Source organism: Talaromyces atroroseus, assembly GCF_001907595.1.
Source record: "Talaromyces atroroseus strain IBT 11181 chromosome Unknown scaffold_25, whole genome shotgun sequence".
Taxonomy (NCBI): domain Eukaryota; kingdom Fungi; phylum Ascomycota; class Eurotiomycetes; order Eurotiales; family Trichocomaceae; genus Talaromyces; species Talaromyces atroroseus.
Genome location: NW_017971457.1, coordinates 27,936 through 42,685, shown reverse-complemented (window position 1 = coordinate 42,685; position 14,750 = coordinate 27,936). Strand labels below are relative to the sequence as shown.

Here is a 14,750-nt window from a genome sequence, read left to right as displayed (position 1 = left end):
AAGCGGGCCATCAGTTACGCTTTGACAATTGGCGTAGTGCATAACTAAGAAGCCGGATGCGGACTATTAACCCAAAGTCGTAAGCACAGTGCCCCAATAAAAAAGCCAGGATGTAACCCCACTACGTATCTTGTCCTAACTACATTTAACATATCACACATACCCTCCGTCAACCCAACCAAACCACTTAGCCATGTCTGCGGAAACGTTTCTTGAAACGATACTGAACAACTCTGATGCATTATGCATATTTTTGGTCAAGCATGATTGGAGTTCGATTCTTTTGAAGTTTACATTACAGCCACACTACAACTTGGTATTAGTTAGTCTTCTGCCTCACTGTGGAGGTGAGAAACCTTGGGAAGACCAGCTGAGGCGATTGCTTGGAGCACGCCACCTAGCGTTAGAGGAGGACGAATGGCTGGTCAAAACAGGACTGGGAGGCTTAGCAAATGTCGAACTGCTACCTAATTCCGTTCGCTCGATCCCGAAATTCTTACGAGAGCGTAATTTACCGACAACTCATCGAGTCCGGAAGCTCCTAGCGTTGGGAGAAAAACTATTGCGTATTGAACGGGGTGTTGGTGTGACAGGGATATCGTTGATGTTATTGCCTGTATTCTCTATGTTTCCACACCTCACTCGGAAAGAAGAAGATTACTTGGTCAAATTATTGCTGAAATGCGCTGCTACGCTAGAGCTAGCACACCGCTTCTCACCAGTGTTAGACGCTTATGGAACCTGGTATACGCAGCAGATTATGCATCGGTACCAACATCTGCCATCCAGGGCTCTGGAAATGCGCCTTCAAGACTAAGGGGTACAGCGAATATCATGAAAGGATAAGCGGACGGAGATAGAACATCCTGCAGCATCGGGTGCTCCGAAAATCCTTTCCAGATAAGCACGGTTTCTTCGTCGGGCTGGAGCTTCCATTCTAAGATTCCTTTCATCACAAGGAGATGCCGATTCGTCAATCGATGCGCCACCTGCCAGGGACCATGATGTGACATGCCGAACAATTTCATTTGACCACGCGATGGATCTATTTCCCCCCTGACCACTCGAATGATCGAGATAGCTTTTTTGGATGGATGCGCGGTCTTTATATCGCCTTCCATAACTCCGTCCTTACCGCGCAAGATAACCGGGCTTTGTTCCTGGATCCATCTGTATTCCCTCCGAAATTCGCGCTCAGCGAGCTTCTCAATCCACTATATTTCATTAGCCAATGAAAAACGTTGTTGAATTAAATGCTCACCTTGTCCTCCGTTCCTGTCCGCAAGTATTCCTCGCTCTCCTGTCCACCAATGCAGTGAACGGTGGGTCCTTCTGAGCCTGTCAGACCGCGGGATAACGCAAGATTGAAAGCTTCTAGGACCTTTTCCACCGCCTTTTCAGACGGCTCTTCGGAACATTCTACAATGGTAAATCCAGTGGATTCCATTGTTGCTGCCTGAATCCGGAAGCTTGGTGGTTCGTTGACCATATGCGGGGTATCGGGCCACTCATCTCTCGATGTACGGCGCGGAAGTTGCAACCACTCAGGATTGACATACTGGTGGGGCTGTTCGTCGGACATGATGTCTGGCAGTGTACAAGATGCATTGGTACTGTGAATAAATGTAGGATAACAACGAGTTTTATATTTGGCCAGAACCTTGATAACCGTACACTGTGCTTTCTTCCATATCCCTTATCCTGGCAAACTTCCGCCTTTATGCAGGCCTATAACACATTAAAGATGTACCAAAGCACCTACAGAGAAATTATTTTTTGATTGATGCGTCTATGCCGCTGGTTGAAGTTCTAGAAATTCTCAAGCCTGTCTCTTTGATTTCTCTCACCAAAAGCTTCCTGCAATTCCTCAGTATACGACCAAACTTGGTATAGTCAACATACTCACACTGTCATAGTTTGGTTCAGTAGATCAGGTCTCTGGAAATAAACGCAACGATTGCCTGCGTCCTTGCTGCTCAAAGTCAGTCTTCTTGATATCTTGATATTTGGGAAGGCGCACCCATTAACCAGCCAACAAGACCTCTCTCCTAGCTTAGTCTGCAGGACAAGCTGGTCTATTCCTAAATTATCATCTCCTAAAGTGCATTCCGCGAAGTCGGTGGAAGAAAACCTAGTAATCCATTCGGTCATCCGAGCTTTCCTATGTATGATATCAGTCTTACCGTTCAATTGGTTCATCGAATTCGTTATTTATATACCAAGCGACCCATAATAAAACTGTTTCACCCATTTTCGGGGCCCTTCCGGTGTCTCCAAGAGCAATCGATTTCTTCTGTATGATTGCCATCTGTGCAGAACGATTGAGCGATTAATTCTAGGCAGGATAGGATAGCGATTCAACGATTTTATCTTTCTTTGTCTATCCCTGGCCGCGGCATTGACTGCAACCCCCCTGCGAGCGTACGAACGGAGTAAGCCATGCACCTTTCACTGTGTGGAGCAAAATAGTATCCGTGGAAGACTAAATATTTAGTCATTAGTTTTCGTACTACGCAGAATCTAGACCATTTAGTGTCAAAGGTGGAGGCGATGGGTTTGCCCGTTGTCTGATTTGATTCCTGCCAACTATAAAACTACGTTCGTTCCTCATGCAAGCAGAGTATATGCAGCCCAATATCAAATTTAGCCATGGCACCTACATCCACAAATCACATTTATGTCACCAACACATTTGCTATTACCATCGAGGCAAAGCCTGGCTTAAAGCCAATCCCAGCCGAGTCTTTTGCTACATGCGAAAGTACCGCGACCATGTCCAAAGGTACTAAAACGCACCTACATTACGGAATTGTTTGCTAATGTTGATAGGTGATGGAAGGAGGACAATGATATACTCTATTCTTCTGATATTATCGATAACTTGCTTGTACTTACTGCTATCGTCAATGTCAATTCAGCGGTAAGTATCTACAGGCATTTACAGCTGATCGTGAAAACTTACGCCGTTACCTAGCTTCCATCTCTCAACGCATATTACTGGGAGGGGAAGGCTCGCGAAGTTGCTTTGTCTTAAAGATAAATAGCAATGGTACTGGCAAATCGTTTTCGTACGAGACCTCGAAATCCACGATTGACCTTGCGGGCTTGCTCCGATCTGATTGGCCGCCACCATTCCGTACCCACAAAAAGTAATTCTGTCCATGGTAAGAATACAGTACTCTCAGGAACTATGACGACACACGATCATTGGACAACTGATACTTTTTCCAGGCCTTCTTAACCTCGCTTTCCTCCCCCTTTTTGAATGTATACTTCGCACTTCCCCCCTCATCGATTGCGTCCATACTTTGCTGGAATTCCTCCCACGTGATCCAATGAAAAGCATCATGTTCTGGGGACAGTTTCACACTGTCTGTTCCCTCGACTGTAATTATAAAACTGTACTTTATATACTTCCTGCCGTTCTTCTTCCAGGACTGCGTGCCAACCAACTCACAAACTTCCGTAATAATTAGGCCGGTCTCCTCTGCCACCTCACGAGACAGACCATCCAAAAGGCGAGCATCAGTCTTCTCAATAGATCCGCCGGGGTAATCCCAAAAACCACCAAACGAATCACTCGGAGCGCGTCGAAGCAATAGCATTTCCCCTTGCTTGTTGAAAATGAACCCGCCGGCGACCAAGCATTGTGTTATATCGAGGGAAGGAAGATTTTCTTGTTGAATCTCAGGTGCGACTTTGTAGCTGGAGGTTGCCATAGTGAAAGCAGTAGTAATAGACTTTTGGTACTGTGACTTAGATTGAAAAAATTGAGGTGATGCGATTTTGAATGTTGAATAGGCTAGGTATGGTGTATTTATACTATTTCATCAAACCAAATGCAAAGGCGGCAATGTGAGGATCCTTCAATAATTGTCTCCGATTCTGGCTGGGCTTGCCCCGTTCCATAATCTCCTTAAGTCACTGGTCTGAACCTGACTGGCTTTGCCTCCCATCCGACGGCGCTATCATTGTTGGCTCGAATGAGGTTGACAAGGATGGATCAGTGGATGAAGGGTCTAAAATCTCCACATCGGTCAATAGGTCTATTGGGGTGACTGTCGTATTGGATCTCCACAAAGGAAGACTGCGATTTTCTTTAGGCATTGACGTCGGTGTTTCGGTCTTCGCCTGAAAAAGCAGGGAACGTAGCTACTCGTCCCCATCAGGGTCTTGTGTATTATTCTCGGGGTCCATGTGCAGAGTTTGAGCGATTCCGTGATAGAACTGCAGCTTAGGTGCCCAACGGAAATAAAGCGAGTCTGAACGGATTGAGCCAGAAACCGGTGCGGCACAAGATCGACTGTCATTCATACATGGCTACGTGATATGTACTACCAGCCCATGGCGCTAATGCAGGCCTCTTGGAAAAGATTTGGAGACAGGCCCAGAGCTTTCTGTACCCAATCATGAAATGGAACCTCACAGATAAGTCGACGCAGAGCCCATATTTGATGAGGAGCTAGAGACGAGGCTGGTCACAGACTCAATCCAAGCCTATCTCGAACATATACCATACTAGAAGCAAAAACAATGAAGTCTCGGGAAATCCCCCACCGACTTTCCGGGTCAATAATCACTTTCCTGGTGATCCCTTCCGGAAGCCCCCGTTCCGCGACGAAAACATCGATGGTACCGCATCTCCGCCAGATTTAGCGATGACGCTAATAGATTTCCTGACTCGAATGGATATTGCTAATGGGCAGTGGATACCCTCCTGAAGCCCTCCTGAAGCCCCACTGTTATTCCAGATCCCCGAATCCAGGATCTCCACGCATACAGCCAATTAACACGAGGAGACAGCGTCCAATTATATCTGGTGTTACCAAGAAAGGATTGGCCGTCCCTTTTCATCATAACTATCAATGTGCTTTGCAGACTGGTAGGTTAGATTGACCGTTCAGTTGACTCCCGCGAGAAGGCTGAGGCTTCATCCGTTTTAAACAAAGGTGAGCCATAAACTTGGGATTAAGTCAAGGGTCTAGGTCGTATTGAAGAACCCCCCACTTTCGCCATTATGTGGCCAAGACTCGATAATCCTGTAGCTTGTCGTGTGCAAGCAAATACTTTACAAGGCTATACGTGACTTTTCCATACACCCTATTATGTTGATAGTGGGTACGGACGGGGCTCGGCAAGCTATTATTGCCAGCCTTGTAAGGACAGAAAGCACCCTCTCCGGACTATCCTAGTCTACCACCCTCATACAACAAAAATCATGGCTCTTCAGCGAGAGAACAACAATCTCCTGAAAATAATAGAGCTGTCAAAGATAAGACTGGTTTGTCCTGAGTGTCTCCGTGGATTTCCTCGCACGGATAAATTATATGGTCATTTTCGCAGTATGAACGATGAAATTCATTATGGGCTCACATTACGAAATAGCGATCACGAACAGTTCCTTAAATGCTACCGAAGAGCCATTAAGTCGGAAATTTCATCTGCGGAGCTTCCTGTGGGTTGGAAGGTCTTTTCAGTAAAATTTGTTGCCGAACACTACGGTGAACAAGAAAATTCTGATAGCCAGATTATGGATCTAGGGGTAGGTGAGTTACAATCTTACATTCGCACGGTATTCTTGTCTCTTTATTTGACTAATAAGAGGACAAAAAATGAATCACGGTCGCAAGATAAAGTGGATAATGACGCTTTCAGCAACCAAGCAACGATGCAATCTGAGCTAGATGCAATACCGTCTTTGGATATCTTGACCCCTGGTGTGTCACTCCATGCCATTTATACTCTCTCAACTGCTTCTAGTAAGGACATCACTAACTGTGATTCCGAGAATATCTGTCATCTCAAAATGGACTGCTCGATTTCGACGCCTCGCTCGCTGGATACCCTGCGCCCACGTATTTCGATCGACGTCCGCTTGGTCCTGGAACCAGATGAGAGAACGTAATAATCGGTGTTGCCCAATCTTACACTGCGACATCTTTCCCAACAAGGATCTCAGTCGGCTTGCTGATCAGGCAAATGAAACCGGCGTCAATCACAGCGGGCCGATCAATCCAAATTGATTTCGAGAGACCTAGAGACACGCCTCCAATTGTCGGTTCACCCTCAACTCGAAGAACGGTATAGACGGCTTTAGACATGTTTGACGGCGTTGTGGTGGCATGATAGGTGCGGAAAAGCGTGAATTCAGCTAACTAAACCGGTTATTAGCATATGTACTCATATTTGAAAATTGTTCTTTCCTTACTCCTTGGTATATCAATGCTCGTATAGGAGCTAACGGAGCATCGACGTCTGTCACAATGGGAAATACAACTCCAGAGTCTCGGGGACTGGTCTCGTTCTTATTAGGGAGCGGAAGGGTTCCTAGCAACCAGGATTCGATTTGAGGGATAAAGCGATGTAGTTTGCTTTCAACATCTTCATCATGCAGGATTTGTAGGTGGTGAAAATCGCGCATTGTATTCGGTGATACCAGAGAGTTGCTTGCGATGAAGGCTGTGGCAAGTGGGTCTGCCCACACGCACCGACGACGGACCTAGTTAAACCACATGCCCCGCCAGTGGCTAGTGAGAAGCTTCACAGCAGCTTACATTGAAGATTTAATTTCCTGGTTATGCCTATCTTCTTGTCCATTGCATGTCACGCTTTAAGCAACTAAATGTACCCATTCACAATTCCCTAGGGTGCTATTTCTTTTTGTCACAGTTGATTTTGGAGTATTAATTACATGTGGGTTGCTCATAGAACGACAGAATTATAAATCAGCGGCTAATGCGGAGGTAATGTTTTTGATCCGCCTCATAAATAGGTTAGCTGGTGTCAGACAATACCAGCCTACGCTAAGTAGAAAGGGAAACTCCTGGCATTTCTGGAACAGCTAATATGGCATCCCTCGGATATAAGCAGCCCCTCCTCTTCGGCTTGCGTAAGTTCACGTGCAAAAGGACCGATGAAAAAGCATATTCTCCTATGTGTACAAACCGTCGATTCGGTCGGTCTTATGGAACACTTCGACGAATTTATCGTTTGCTTTCGCCGCCTTCTTTAAATGCTTGAATGTCACCTGCGTGTTCTCGAAAGAAGCTAATGCTTGGGCGATAGAGGCTATATTTTTGATCTATTCCACAGTACGGTCAGCCGATATCAATAATTACAGTCGTGAGATGACTCGCCTCCCGACCATTCAATTTCATCGATGCTAGACACTTGAGATCACCAGCTTCGACGATGGCGGGCCCTTGAAAAGTGTGGGCCTCGGAAAGGAAACTTTTCCAAATATTCAATCGTGCGTCCTTCGTCAACTCTGAATATTTCACCTTTAGATGAATGCGACTCAGAACGGCGTCATCGAATTCCAATATACGGTTGGTCGTCAGGAAAAGGACCCCTTCATAATACTCCATTTTCCGAAGAAAGATAGTTACAAGGCGGTTATGATTCGTCTGGTACGAGGATCGTTTTTCCATGAACACATCCGCTTCATCGATGAGGAGGATTGCGTTCAGACGTGTCGCGATTTTAAAGATACGACCGAGAGTAGCGTCCAAATGAAACGGATCGCCATGGTCAGCCATCAATTCGCCAGCAGAGACCTAGCCAATTTTTATCAGACCGGAAGAATGAGGGAGAGGAACTGGTAGGTCTTGCTTACTGAGTAGAGGGGTGTCTGAAAATGCTCGGCGGTGGCCTCAACAGTAAATGTTTTGCCCACTCCTGGTTCACCACTAAGGGCAGCTTTTGAGAAAGGGTTCTTGTTGCAACGGGATAGTCGAACTAACTTACAAGAAGAGAACATTGAGACCGCGACCTTTTCCCTTGATAAAATCGTCGAAGACTACATCTCTTCCACGACACAGGCGAGAGGTCGTTGCGGACAAGAGAATTTCTCTCGTTTCTTCCGGAATTTGCAAGCGGTCGAACGCTGATGACCACTCCACGTCTGTGAGATCGCCCACCCCGCATTCCACTATCTTGGAGTTAGCGTAGTCACGTGCATGGCAGGAAAGAGGCTCGACTCACAGAACCTCGTTTCAGTAAAGCTGAAGCAACGGACGGTTGGACAACATATCAGAAAGTCTTCATCTGTCATCGAATCGACTGTCTTTCCATTTTCCTTCACCTTCTCTAGTTGCCCTCGACGTTCGTCTTCTTTCACTGTCATTCCGTATACGTAGGAGACGTCTTCCCAGCAGTCCGAGACGCACGGTCGGTGGTAGTTCGGTTCCATTTCACGAAACAAGCTGGCATCGACTGCAACCACGCTATCAATGTTTACTGCCTGGGGCTTCCCTCTTTCCATAATGAAAGCTCGACCCTTGCAATGTCGAATGAGAGGCCCATGCGGTCTGATCAAACCGCCGAACTTGCGACCGCGTTCCACCAGTGTCTGAGTCATCCGGCTGCGATCAGGATGGTACTGCAGCGGAAATGCATCGAGAGTACGAATCGGTCTGCGTCCGCGAAATTTGACGATACCCAGCTCCGTTCTCACTTCCCCAAGCTCATACCCATCGTGGTCAAGATAATGACACTCGAGTTTGAAGAAGGTGACCCCTTTTTGGGTAGCCTCTTCACCCGCATCAAACACGACACATCGGGATTTTTGGGAGCCCAGACACTTTGTATACACATGACATCCTGGTTTGAAAAGTGCCTGGAGCAGATCGTAGGTGATCTCTTCGCATTGCAACAATGGCCCGAGACACTCCATTGTCGGGGCGTAGGCCTGTTTGAGATGATCGATGAGTAGGCGGAGTTGCTCAAAGCGGCCTGGGCTAATGCTCTCGCTTTTGCCTATCTGCTCCAGCTTGCCTTCGAGCTCAGGCAGAAACTGGAACAAGATGTTTTGCTCGATCTGCTCAAGATTAATCTTCGGCACTCCTCGAGTCGCTTCACCACTTACTGAGGGCTTGGCCTCCATAATGCTGACAGTCCTCACGTTCTCCAGTATCTCTGCCAAGATATCTCGCAGATATTCCGCCTTAACGTCGACGTACGTTGTGGATACTTTGGATTTTTGTTCTGGAACCGTGTGAGATTTTATCATTCACTCCGGCTCGTGGTACATACCGATGTGCTCTCGAACAACAAACGTATAGTCGCGCCAATTGTCAGTTTCCGGCTCCACCGAGTCGACGATTTTGTACTTCGATATGTCCTTGTCCCAACTGCTATTGTGTGAGCAGCCAGAAGATATAGAAGAGCGAGGGAAGACATACATTTCCGTCACCTTTTTTTGCTTGGGTTGCTCATCTTGGAAAGTCTCCAGTAGAAGCTCCAATCGGTGTCTCGTAATAGGCGGCGATTGAGACTCTCTTTTGATGTCAGAGAGCAATTTTTCAATCTTTCTGACCATTAATGGCGGACTAGGCGTGGTCACCGGAGCATGCGGAAGCGCTTGACGAGCATGAAAGTTGAACGACATATTGCAAGGTTTGTCAGAAAGGAGAAATCTCAAATGTATTTCATCTGTTGCTATGAAGATGCAGTATAATGAAGAAAGAGAGTTGAGGGAAACATGCACTCTTTTATACCCGTGACAGCAGCTTTTTGGCGCATACTTTGCTTCACCTACCATGGCAGTGCAACACAACCTGCATTTTGATCAATCAGCGGTGAGTTGCGGAGCTTGCTAAGCACAGTTATAATCTTTGTCCCTCGACGGGTCTAGATCGATGCAGATTACGTTCGACACTGCCTGCAGAGTCGTACATCAAACGCGAGGCTGCCGTGCCATGTTGTCACCATGAAATTTACGACTAGAAGAGGTGGGCGCATACGCGACTCAGACACCTAGGATTTATTTCATTGTCTAGACTCAAGGCGCATGAACTTGCTTTTTGTAGCTTTCAGCCGGAAAACAATCGATTGACCCTTGACTAGAAGACACCAACACTAGCTACAGACTTGATTGCTAACACTTCGTCCCTTATTCGATCAAAAATCTTCGCTGTACGAGTGACCATGGATCTGTCCCTTGTATCGGAAAGAAAGGGATAAAACCGTCGATTATCTCATGGTTCTTTCGGTCTCTTCAAATCAAATCAGTTGCATGCATAATATTGTCCTGTGTCTGGACATCCTACCAAGTTATCGGTTCTCTCTGTTGTTCATAACTTCCTCGCTGAAGGATGCATCGCCGTTTGCAAACCCACGTGAAATCGTTTCGGACGCTTTGTTCCTCAGTTCCCGGAGTGTCAATGAATCCATCCACGGCTCCCATTTAGATTCTACTTGTAACTTGCGAATAAAGATTGCCCGAACTCTTGACTGCAGAAAGGAAGACTCCTTCTTTAATTCTAAGGTACTCATTTTATCGGGTCTTTTTTCTTTGGAGATTGGACCTTGTGGATCTTCATTCTGTTCAGTAATCCACTGCTTCAAGGTGTAAATCTTCCGTCGTAGATCGCTTAGCTTATCACGATACCTTCGCGATGCTTCGGCGTTTGTTCGTCGTTTTTGACCTTGAGCATTGGATCCGGATTCATCTGAGGTTACCGGGACGAGGTCCGAATGTAGAGCGGGTTGTGACTCCCCATGAATGGGAATTTCTCCGTCATGCGCATATTCTATTGTCCATGTTAGCATCTTTGATTACTAGCACCGCTTGGGAATGATGATGTACTGACGGGGAGATTGTTTTCCTGGCTCCTCGAAATAATCTGGCTGAGGATTGTCAGAAGGCAGTGGTGAAAGACGTCGACCATCCATGGTATGCCAAGTACTTTGCACTGAGAGAAGTAAAGTGTATGGGGGTAGACTGACAGCAGAAGACAACAGCTATTTATATTATAGGGCCTTGCTTAGCAAGCTGACGTAGGCTCTTATTCCACCGAGCCACCGCTACATAGATCTATATCTGTTCGCTTAAATTTCATTCCAAGTGTAGTGAAACTACTGCAGCTGAGTTGCCAAGGAAAAACAGAGCCAGTATCCCATTTGGGCTGTCTAGATTCAGCTTGCTTTTTCTGGTGGCTTTATCAATATCATGGCTCCATAGAACTAGTTATTGTAGGGCCTAGGCGGCATAGTTTCAATACTTGCGTACAATGAAGAAGCGGGGCTACGATACCCTAGGCTCTGCATATGCACCTAGCAGTAGTGAAGAGCAAATGCAGCTTTTCAGACTAATACTAGGGGGATCAGTATGTCACTCTATTGCCTAGACCTCTAATATCATTCATTTATTTGACGAAACTAGGCCGCGATCTAAATACGGAACAGATAGCTCAAATTCTCGCTGACCATTCCGTCTTTAATAGTACTTTTGATCAATAACCCATTGACAAGATCGCTCACTTCTCTGACTTCTCTGACTGCTCAATCATTTGTTTGAGTTTCTGGTTGATATTTCCGGTTCGTTTCTCCAGATTCTCCAAATCTTCGAAAGCATCAGTCAACGTTATGTCCAAATCGGAAAGCGTACGACTGATTTTGGTTTTTTCGGCTTGTAGTGTCTGCTTTGCTTCCTCAGAAACCCGTTCGGTAGAGGTGTCATCCCGCCGTGGACTCATATTGCGAGGATCAGTGTCAGAGAGTTCACCGTCGAGCAGCTCGAGGTTAGGATCATCCCGCGGAACGGCTTTGGTGTCCTTAGGGATTCGAAGTCGACCGGATCTTGCTTCTGTGGTGTTCTTGTCCATAATCACGGAGCCTAATACAAACATTAGTTCCAGCACTACGATCCGCATGAGCGTTTTAACTTACTCAGTCTGTCTCTAGGATTGTCAACACTGGGTATCTTGTAAGAAAGAATGAACAACTTATCCAGGCGGTTTCATGCTTTATAATTTTATTGAGGCACGGCTCGACATGCTGTAGCGCTTTTTCCCATTATGGGAGTGTTCGACTACCATGACTCAAGGTAAATGATTTGACTGCAATTTGCGACATGCAGCTAGTACTAGCGATGAAAAGCAAATATAGCACTTCATTGGGAGCTCCAGATGCAATACTAGCTGTAAACCCCTAGGTATTAGGCCCAAGCCAGCAGCTTTACATGCATTACGGATCAGAATAGCTCAAATTCTACAATATGCACTTAATACTATCAAAGCGAAGCGAATACCGCCTTAATGCCCCTGTTAAGATACAGTTAGATCTATCATAAGAACAGTTTAGCTAGGTAGGAAGAGTCTCAGACTCTCATGCGAGAGGAAGCTCAGGTAGTTGAGGAACGCGACGTTTCGCCTCTAGGTACGGAATAGACACCCACACTTTCCATTGATTGTAGAAGAAGAAAACCAAGATTCTTTCCTTTGCAGATTTTGGAACTTGTCCATACCCTTCAATCTCATAATGATCAAGACATACAAAGGCTCTGCAAAAGACATCAAGTATAGGGATTTCGTTTTTCAGTCGTTGACCAGGAAAATTGATAGTGGCCATCCGATAGCCATGATATATCGCAATAATCTCATTATAGGGAAGAGTGTTTGCCTCGATTTCCGGGGTTACGTCTTCCTGTACACAGTCAGACGACAGATACAGCAGGGAAGACGCATTAGACTGGAGATACTAACAGGGTCATTCTCCAACGGAGGCTTGTCATTCAAGGAGGGTAGGAGCCACTGAGGCAGAGACGGATACCTCAATGAGTACCACCAGCCCCAGAAGCATGATGATGGAAAGCAGGACATATCGCCCGTGCGACCCTGGTCCTTGAGCTGAGTTTGAAAACCGCCTAAGCAGTCCGTATTGAAATGAGGCGAGCTCGGGGATGCGCTTCGGAGGGTCTTGGTTCGCTAGGCTTCTTTACACCGGTGATATCGTAAAAACCTCTGCCCATTATCCAGGGGAATAATGAAGTCGAGCTGATTAATGGCCCAAAAACGGTGACTTGAGGTGGTCTGTGTTGAATTGCGGTGAACCTGGGACAAGGCTGGCAACTTTATAGATATCTTGGTCTTTATGATAGGTTTTATATTGCCTCTTTCAGCACTGGTCATTCAGCGTATGGCCAAGACGATGCCCCTGAGATTAACAAATTCGACTATCATGACTCGAGATCAGCGTGCCTGGACTGGCGCAAGCTCCATTAGACTATCTTTGATTCTCTTTTCTTTTTCTGCATCTATGATCGTGGCCACACTACGTTGCTGCCGTTTTAATTGTTCTACACTTTCCTGTTCTGTCCTGTCCCGTTCTGTTCTGTTTCATTCCGTTCCATCCTATCATGACTCAAGATCAGCGTGCCTGGACTGGCGCAAGCTTCATTAGACTATCTTTGATTCTCTTTTCTTTTTCTGCATCTATGATCGTGGCCACACTACGTCACGTTGCCTTTTTAATTGTTCTACTCCGTTCTGTTCTGTTTCATTCTGTTTCATTCCGTTCCATCTTGTTCTGTTATCTTCTGTACTGCTGTTTTGTTCCGATTGTGCTATCATACCATTAGTTTTAAAAATTGAGATACCTTTTTGAAATACAAGAAAAAATGATCTTGTCGAGGTCAGTCATTTAGCAGTGTGTGAGGTTATTAGGCATTCTTGGTGCCCAAATAATGAGTCTCTCATGTGCGAGGAGGGGCTTCGCCCCACGTCAACCACATCCGGGGAAATCTTCGGGAATGAGTTAAATTTTACTTTCGAAGACATCATCTACATTATTCACTTCACTACAAAGAGAATTAACGAAGACCGGTCTATAAGAATTTGCCTTTGCACGTCGATGACAGCCACAATGGCTGCGACTCGATTCTACTCTAAGATATCACTGAGCACGGAGGAAGATGACGAGATTTTTAAGAAGGCTAGAGAGGTTCGTTACCCTTTTTTTTTCTTTCCTTTTTAAATAGATTCGCTTGTTCTGATTGATCGGTATTCAGTTAGACGCACAATTTCAGGAATCCCAAATTGAAGTTGACAGCCAATGGACGTCGTATACGGTAAAATTGATACCAGGTCACCCAGCTGACCGTCTAATCGTTTTCCGTCCTCAGCAATCGAGAAAGCTCCTAGGCTGCATTAGGGTATACGAAGCGGGCACCACTACCAAGATATGGGATGTATATGACACAGATGGTACATTTATAGGCAAAGTCCCGAAGGATTGTGCGTTTGAGGCGATGATGGTGGATACAAAATCGATTACACTGAAGGAGACTCAGAATTGAATATCATGGGCAGGCCGAACTTGTCGCTTTCCAATACTGCCTCTGTTCGCGGAATAGACAGGACAAGTGACGCAACATGATCTTGGGTGGGAATCGTAAGGATCGCAGAATGTTGCTGAGAAGCCAGCGAATCCTTGTGCAGCTTGTAGAAAGCATCAAGCAAATTGGGGGGCACAAGAAAGGCCATTTCAAGTGGTTTGTTTGGTGCGATACGAGATTCAATCTCGTTGATGGTAGTTGTCGGATTTCGAATATGAGCATCGCCTTCGTGTAACTGAGCTTCTTGTTGATAATTAATATTAGACCTTTGTCTGGATAGATCAGGATGCATAATTTTACCTACCAGTTGTTTGAACTGTCATCCCAGAAGATAGATGATGTGTGTTGGCTTCTTGCTGCACACTCGGTCGGTTGCCTGATTTATTCCAAAGGCTAGAGGCTTGATCATGTAGCGACTCTGGGAAATGCATGGTTTTTGACCATTTCTTCAGATCCGCGTAGAACGTCGGGTAGTTAATCTTTGGAACACTCGAGATAGCATATATGAGAATGCAAAGAAAGAGGGTCTCATCGCCTGCAGTTCGACGGATTTTCAACGCAAAATTCAGTGCAGCTGTTCGTACATGTACCTGTGTCCTCGATTTTCCGGTTGATTCATTATTCAGCAAAGCTT

The 14,750-nt window shown here is 45.8% G+C and overlaps 7 protein-coding genes across 7 annotated transcripts, besides 1 other annotated feature; 1 reads left to right on the top strand and 6 right to left on the bottom strand.

Annotated features, from left to right (window-relative positions):
• Positions 1 to 758: 758 nt before the first annotated feature.
• Positions 759 to 1,582, bottom strand: UA08_09484 (hypothetical protein; the record flags this gene model as incomplete). Its single annotated transcript, XM_020265409.1, has 2 exons — positions 759 to 1,214; positions 1,262 to 1,582. The coding sequence occupies 2 exons, from the start codon at positions 1,580 to 1,582 to the stop codon at positions 759 to 761; spliced, it is 777 nt and encodes a 258-aa protein (XP_020115382.1).
• A 1,606-nt stretch (positions 1,583 to 3,188) lies between these two features.
• Positions 3,189 to 3,719, bottom strand: UA08_09483 (hypothetical protein; the record flags this gene model as incomplete). Its single annotated transcript, XM_020265408.1, has 2 exons — positions 3,189 to 3,385; positions 3,458 to 3,719. The coding sequence occupies 2 exons, from the start codon at positions 3,717 to 3,719 to the stop codon at positions 3,189 to 3,191; spliced, it is 459 nt and encodes a 152-aa protein (XP_020115375.1).
• Positions 3,720 to 5,924: 2,205 nt separating this feature from the next.
• UA08_09482 (hypothetical protein) lies at positions 5,925 to 6,421 on the bottom strand (the record flags this gene model as incomplete). Its single annotated transcript, XM_020265407.1, has 2 exons — positions 5,925 to 6,155; positions 6,209 to 6,421. The coding sequence occupies 2 exons, from the start codon at positions 6,419 to 6,421 to the stop codon at positions 5,925 to 5,927; spliced, it is 444 nt and encodes a 147-aa protein (XP_020115376.1).
• A 676-nt stretch (positions 6,422 to 7,097) lies between these two features.
• On the bottom strand, positions 7,098 to 9,388 carry UA08_09481 (hypothetical protein; the record flags this gene model as incomplete). Its single annotated transcript, XM_020265406.1, has 6 exons — positions 7,098 to 7,556; positions 7,616 to 7,688; positions 7,747 to 7,930; positions 7,984 to 8,985; positions 9,034 to 9,131; positions 9,183 to 9,388. The coding sequence occupies 6 exons, from the start codon at positions 9,386 to 9,388 to the stop codon at positions 7,098 to 7,100; spliced, it is 2,022 nt and encodes a 673-aa protein (XP_020115373.1).
• A 665-nt stretch (positions 9,389 to 10,053) lies between these two features.
• Positions 10,054 to 10,674, bottom strand: UA08_09480 (hypothetical protein; the record flags this gene model as incomplete). The annotated part of the gene is made up of 2 exons (XM_020265405.1): positions 10,054 to 10,532; positions 10,593 to 10,674. 2 exons carry the CDS (start codon positions 10,672 to 10,674, stop codon positions 10,054 to 10,056), a joined length of 561 nt encoding a protein of 186 aa, XP_020115374.1.
• A 584-nt stretch (positions 10,675 to 11,258) lies between these two features.
• On the bottom strand, positions 11,259 to 12,582 carry UA08_09479 (hypothetical protein; the record flags this gene model as incomplete). Its single annotated transcript, XM_020265404.1, has 4 exons — positions 11,259 to 11,617; positions 11,671 to 11,725; positions 12,277 to 12,426; positions 12,553 to 12,582. 4 exons carry the CDS (start codon positions 12,580 to 12,582, stop codon positions 11,259 to 11,261), a joined length of 594 nt encoding a protein of 197 aa, XP_020115379.1.
• Positions 12,583 to 13,254: 672 nt separating this feature from the next.
• Positions 13,255 to 13,339: a repeat region (Identified by RepeatMasker using a combination of RepBase library and repeat library created with RepeatScout).
• Positions 13,340 to 13,644: 305 nt separating this feature from the next.
• UA08_09478 (hypothetical protein) lies at positions 13,645 to 14,077 on the top strand (the record flags this gene model as incomplete). The annotated part of the gene is made up of 2 exons (XM_020265403.1): positions 13,645 to 13,722; positions 13,790 to 14,077. 2 exons carry the CDS (start codon positions 13,645 to 13,647, stop codon positions 14,075 to 14,077), a joined length of 366 nt encoding a protein of 121 aa, XP_020115380.1.
• Positions 14,078 to 14,750: the final 673 nt, after the last annotated feature.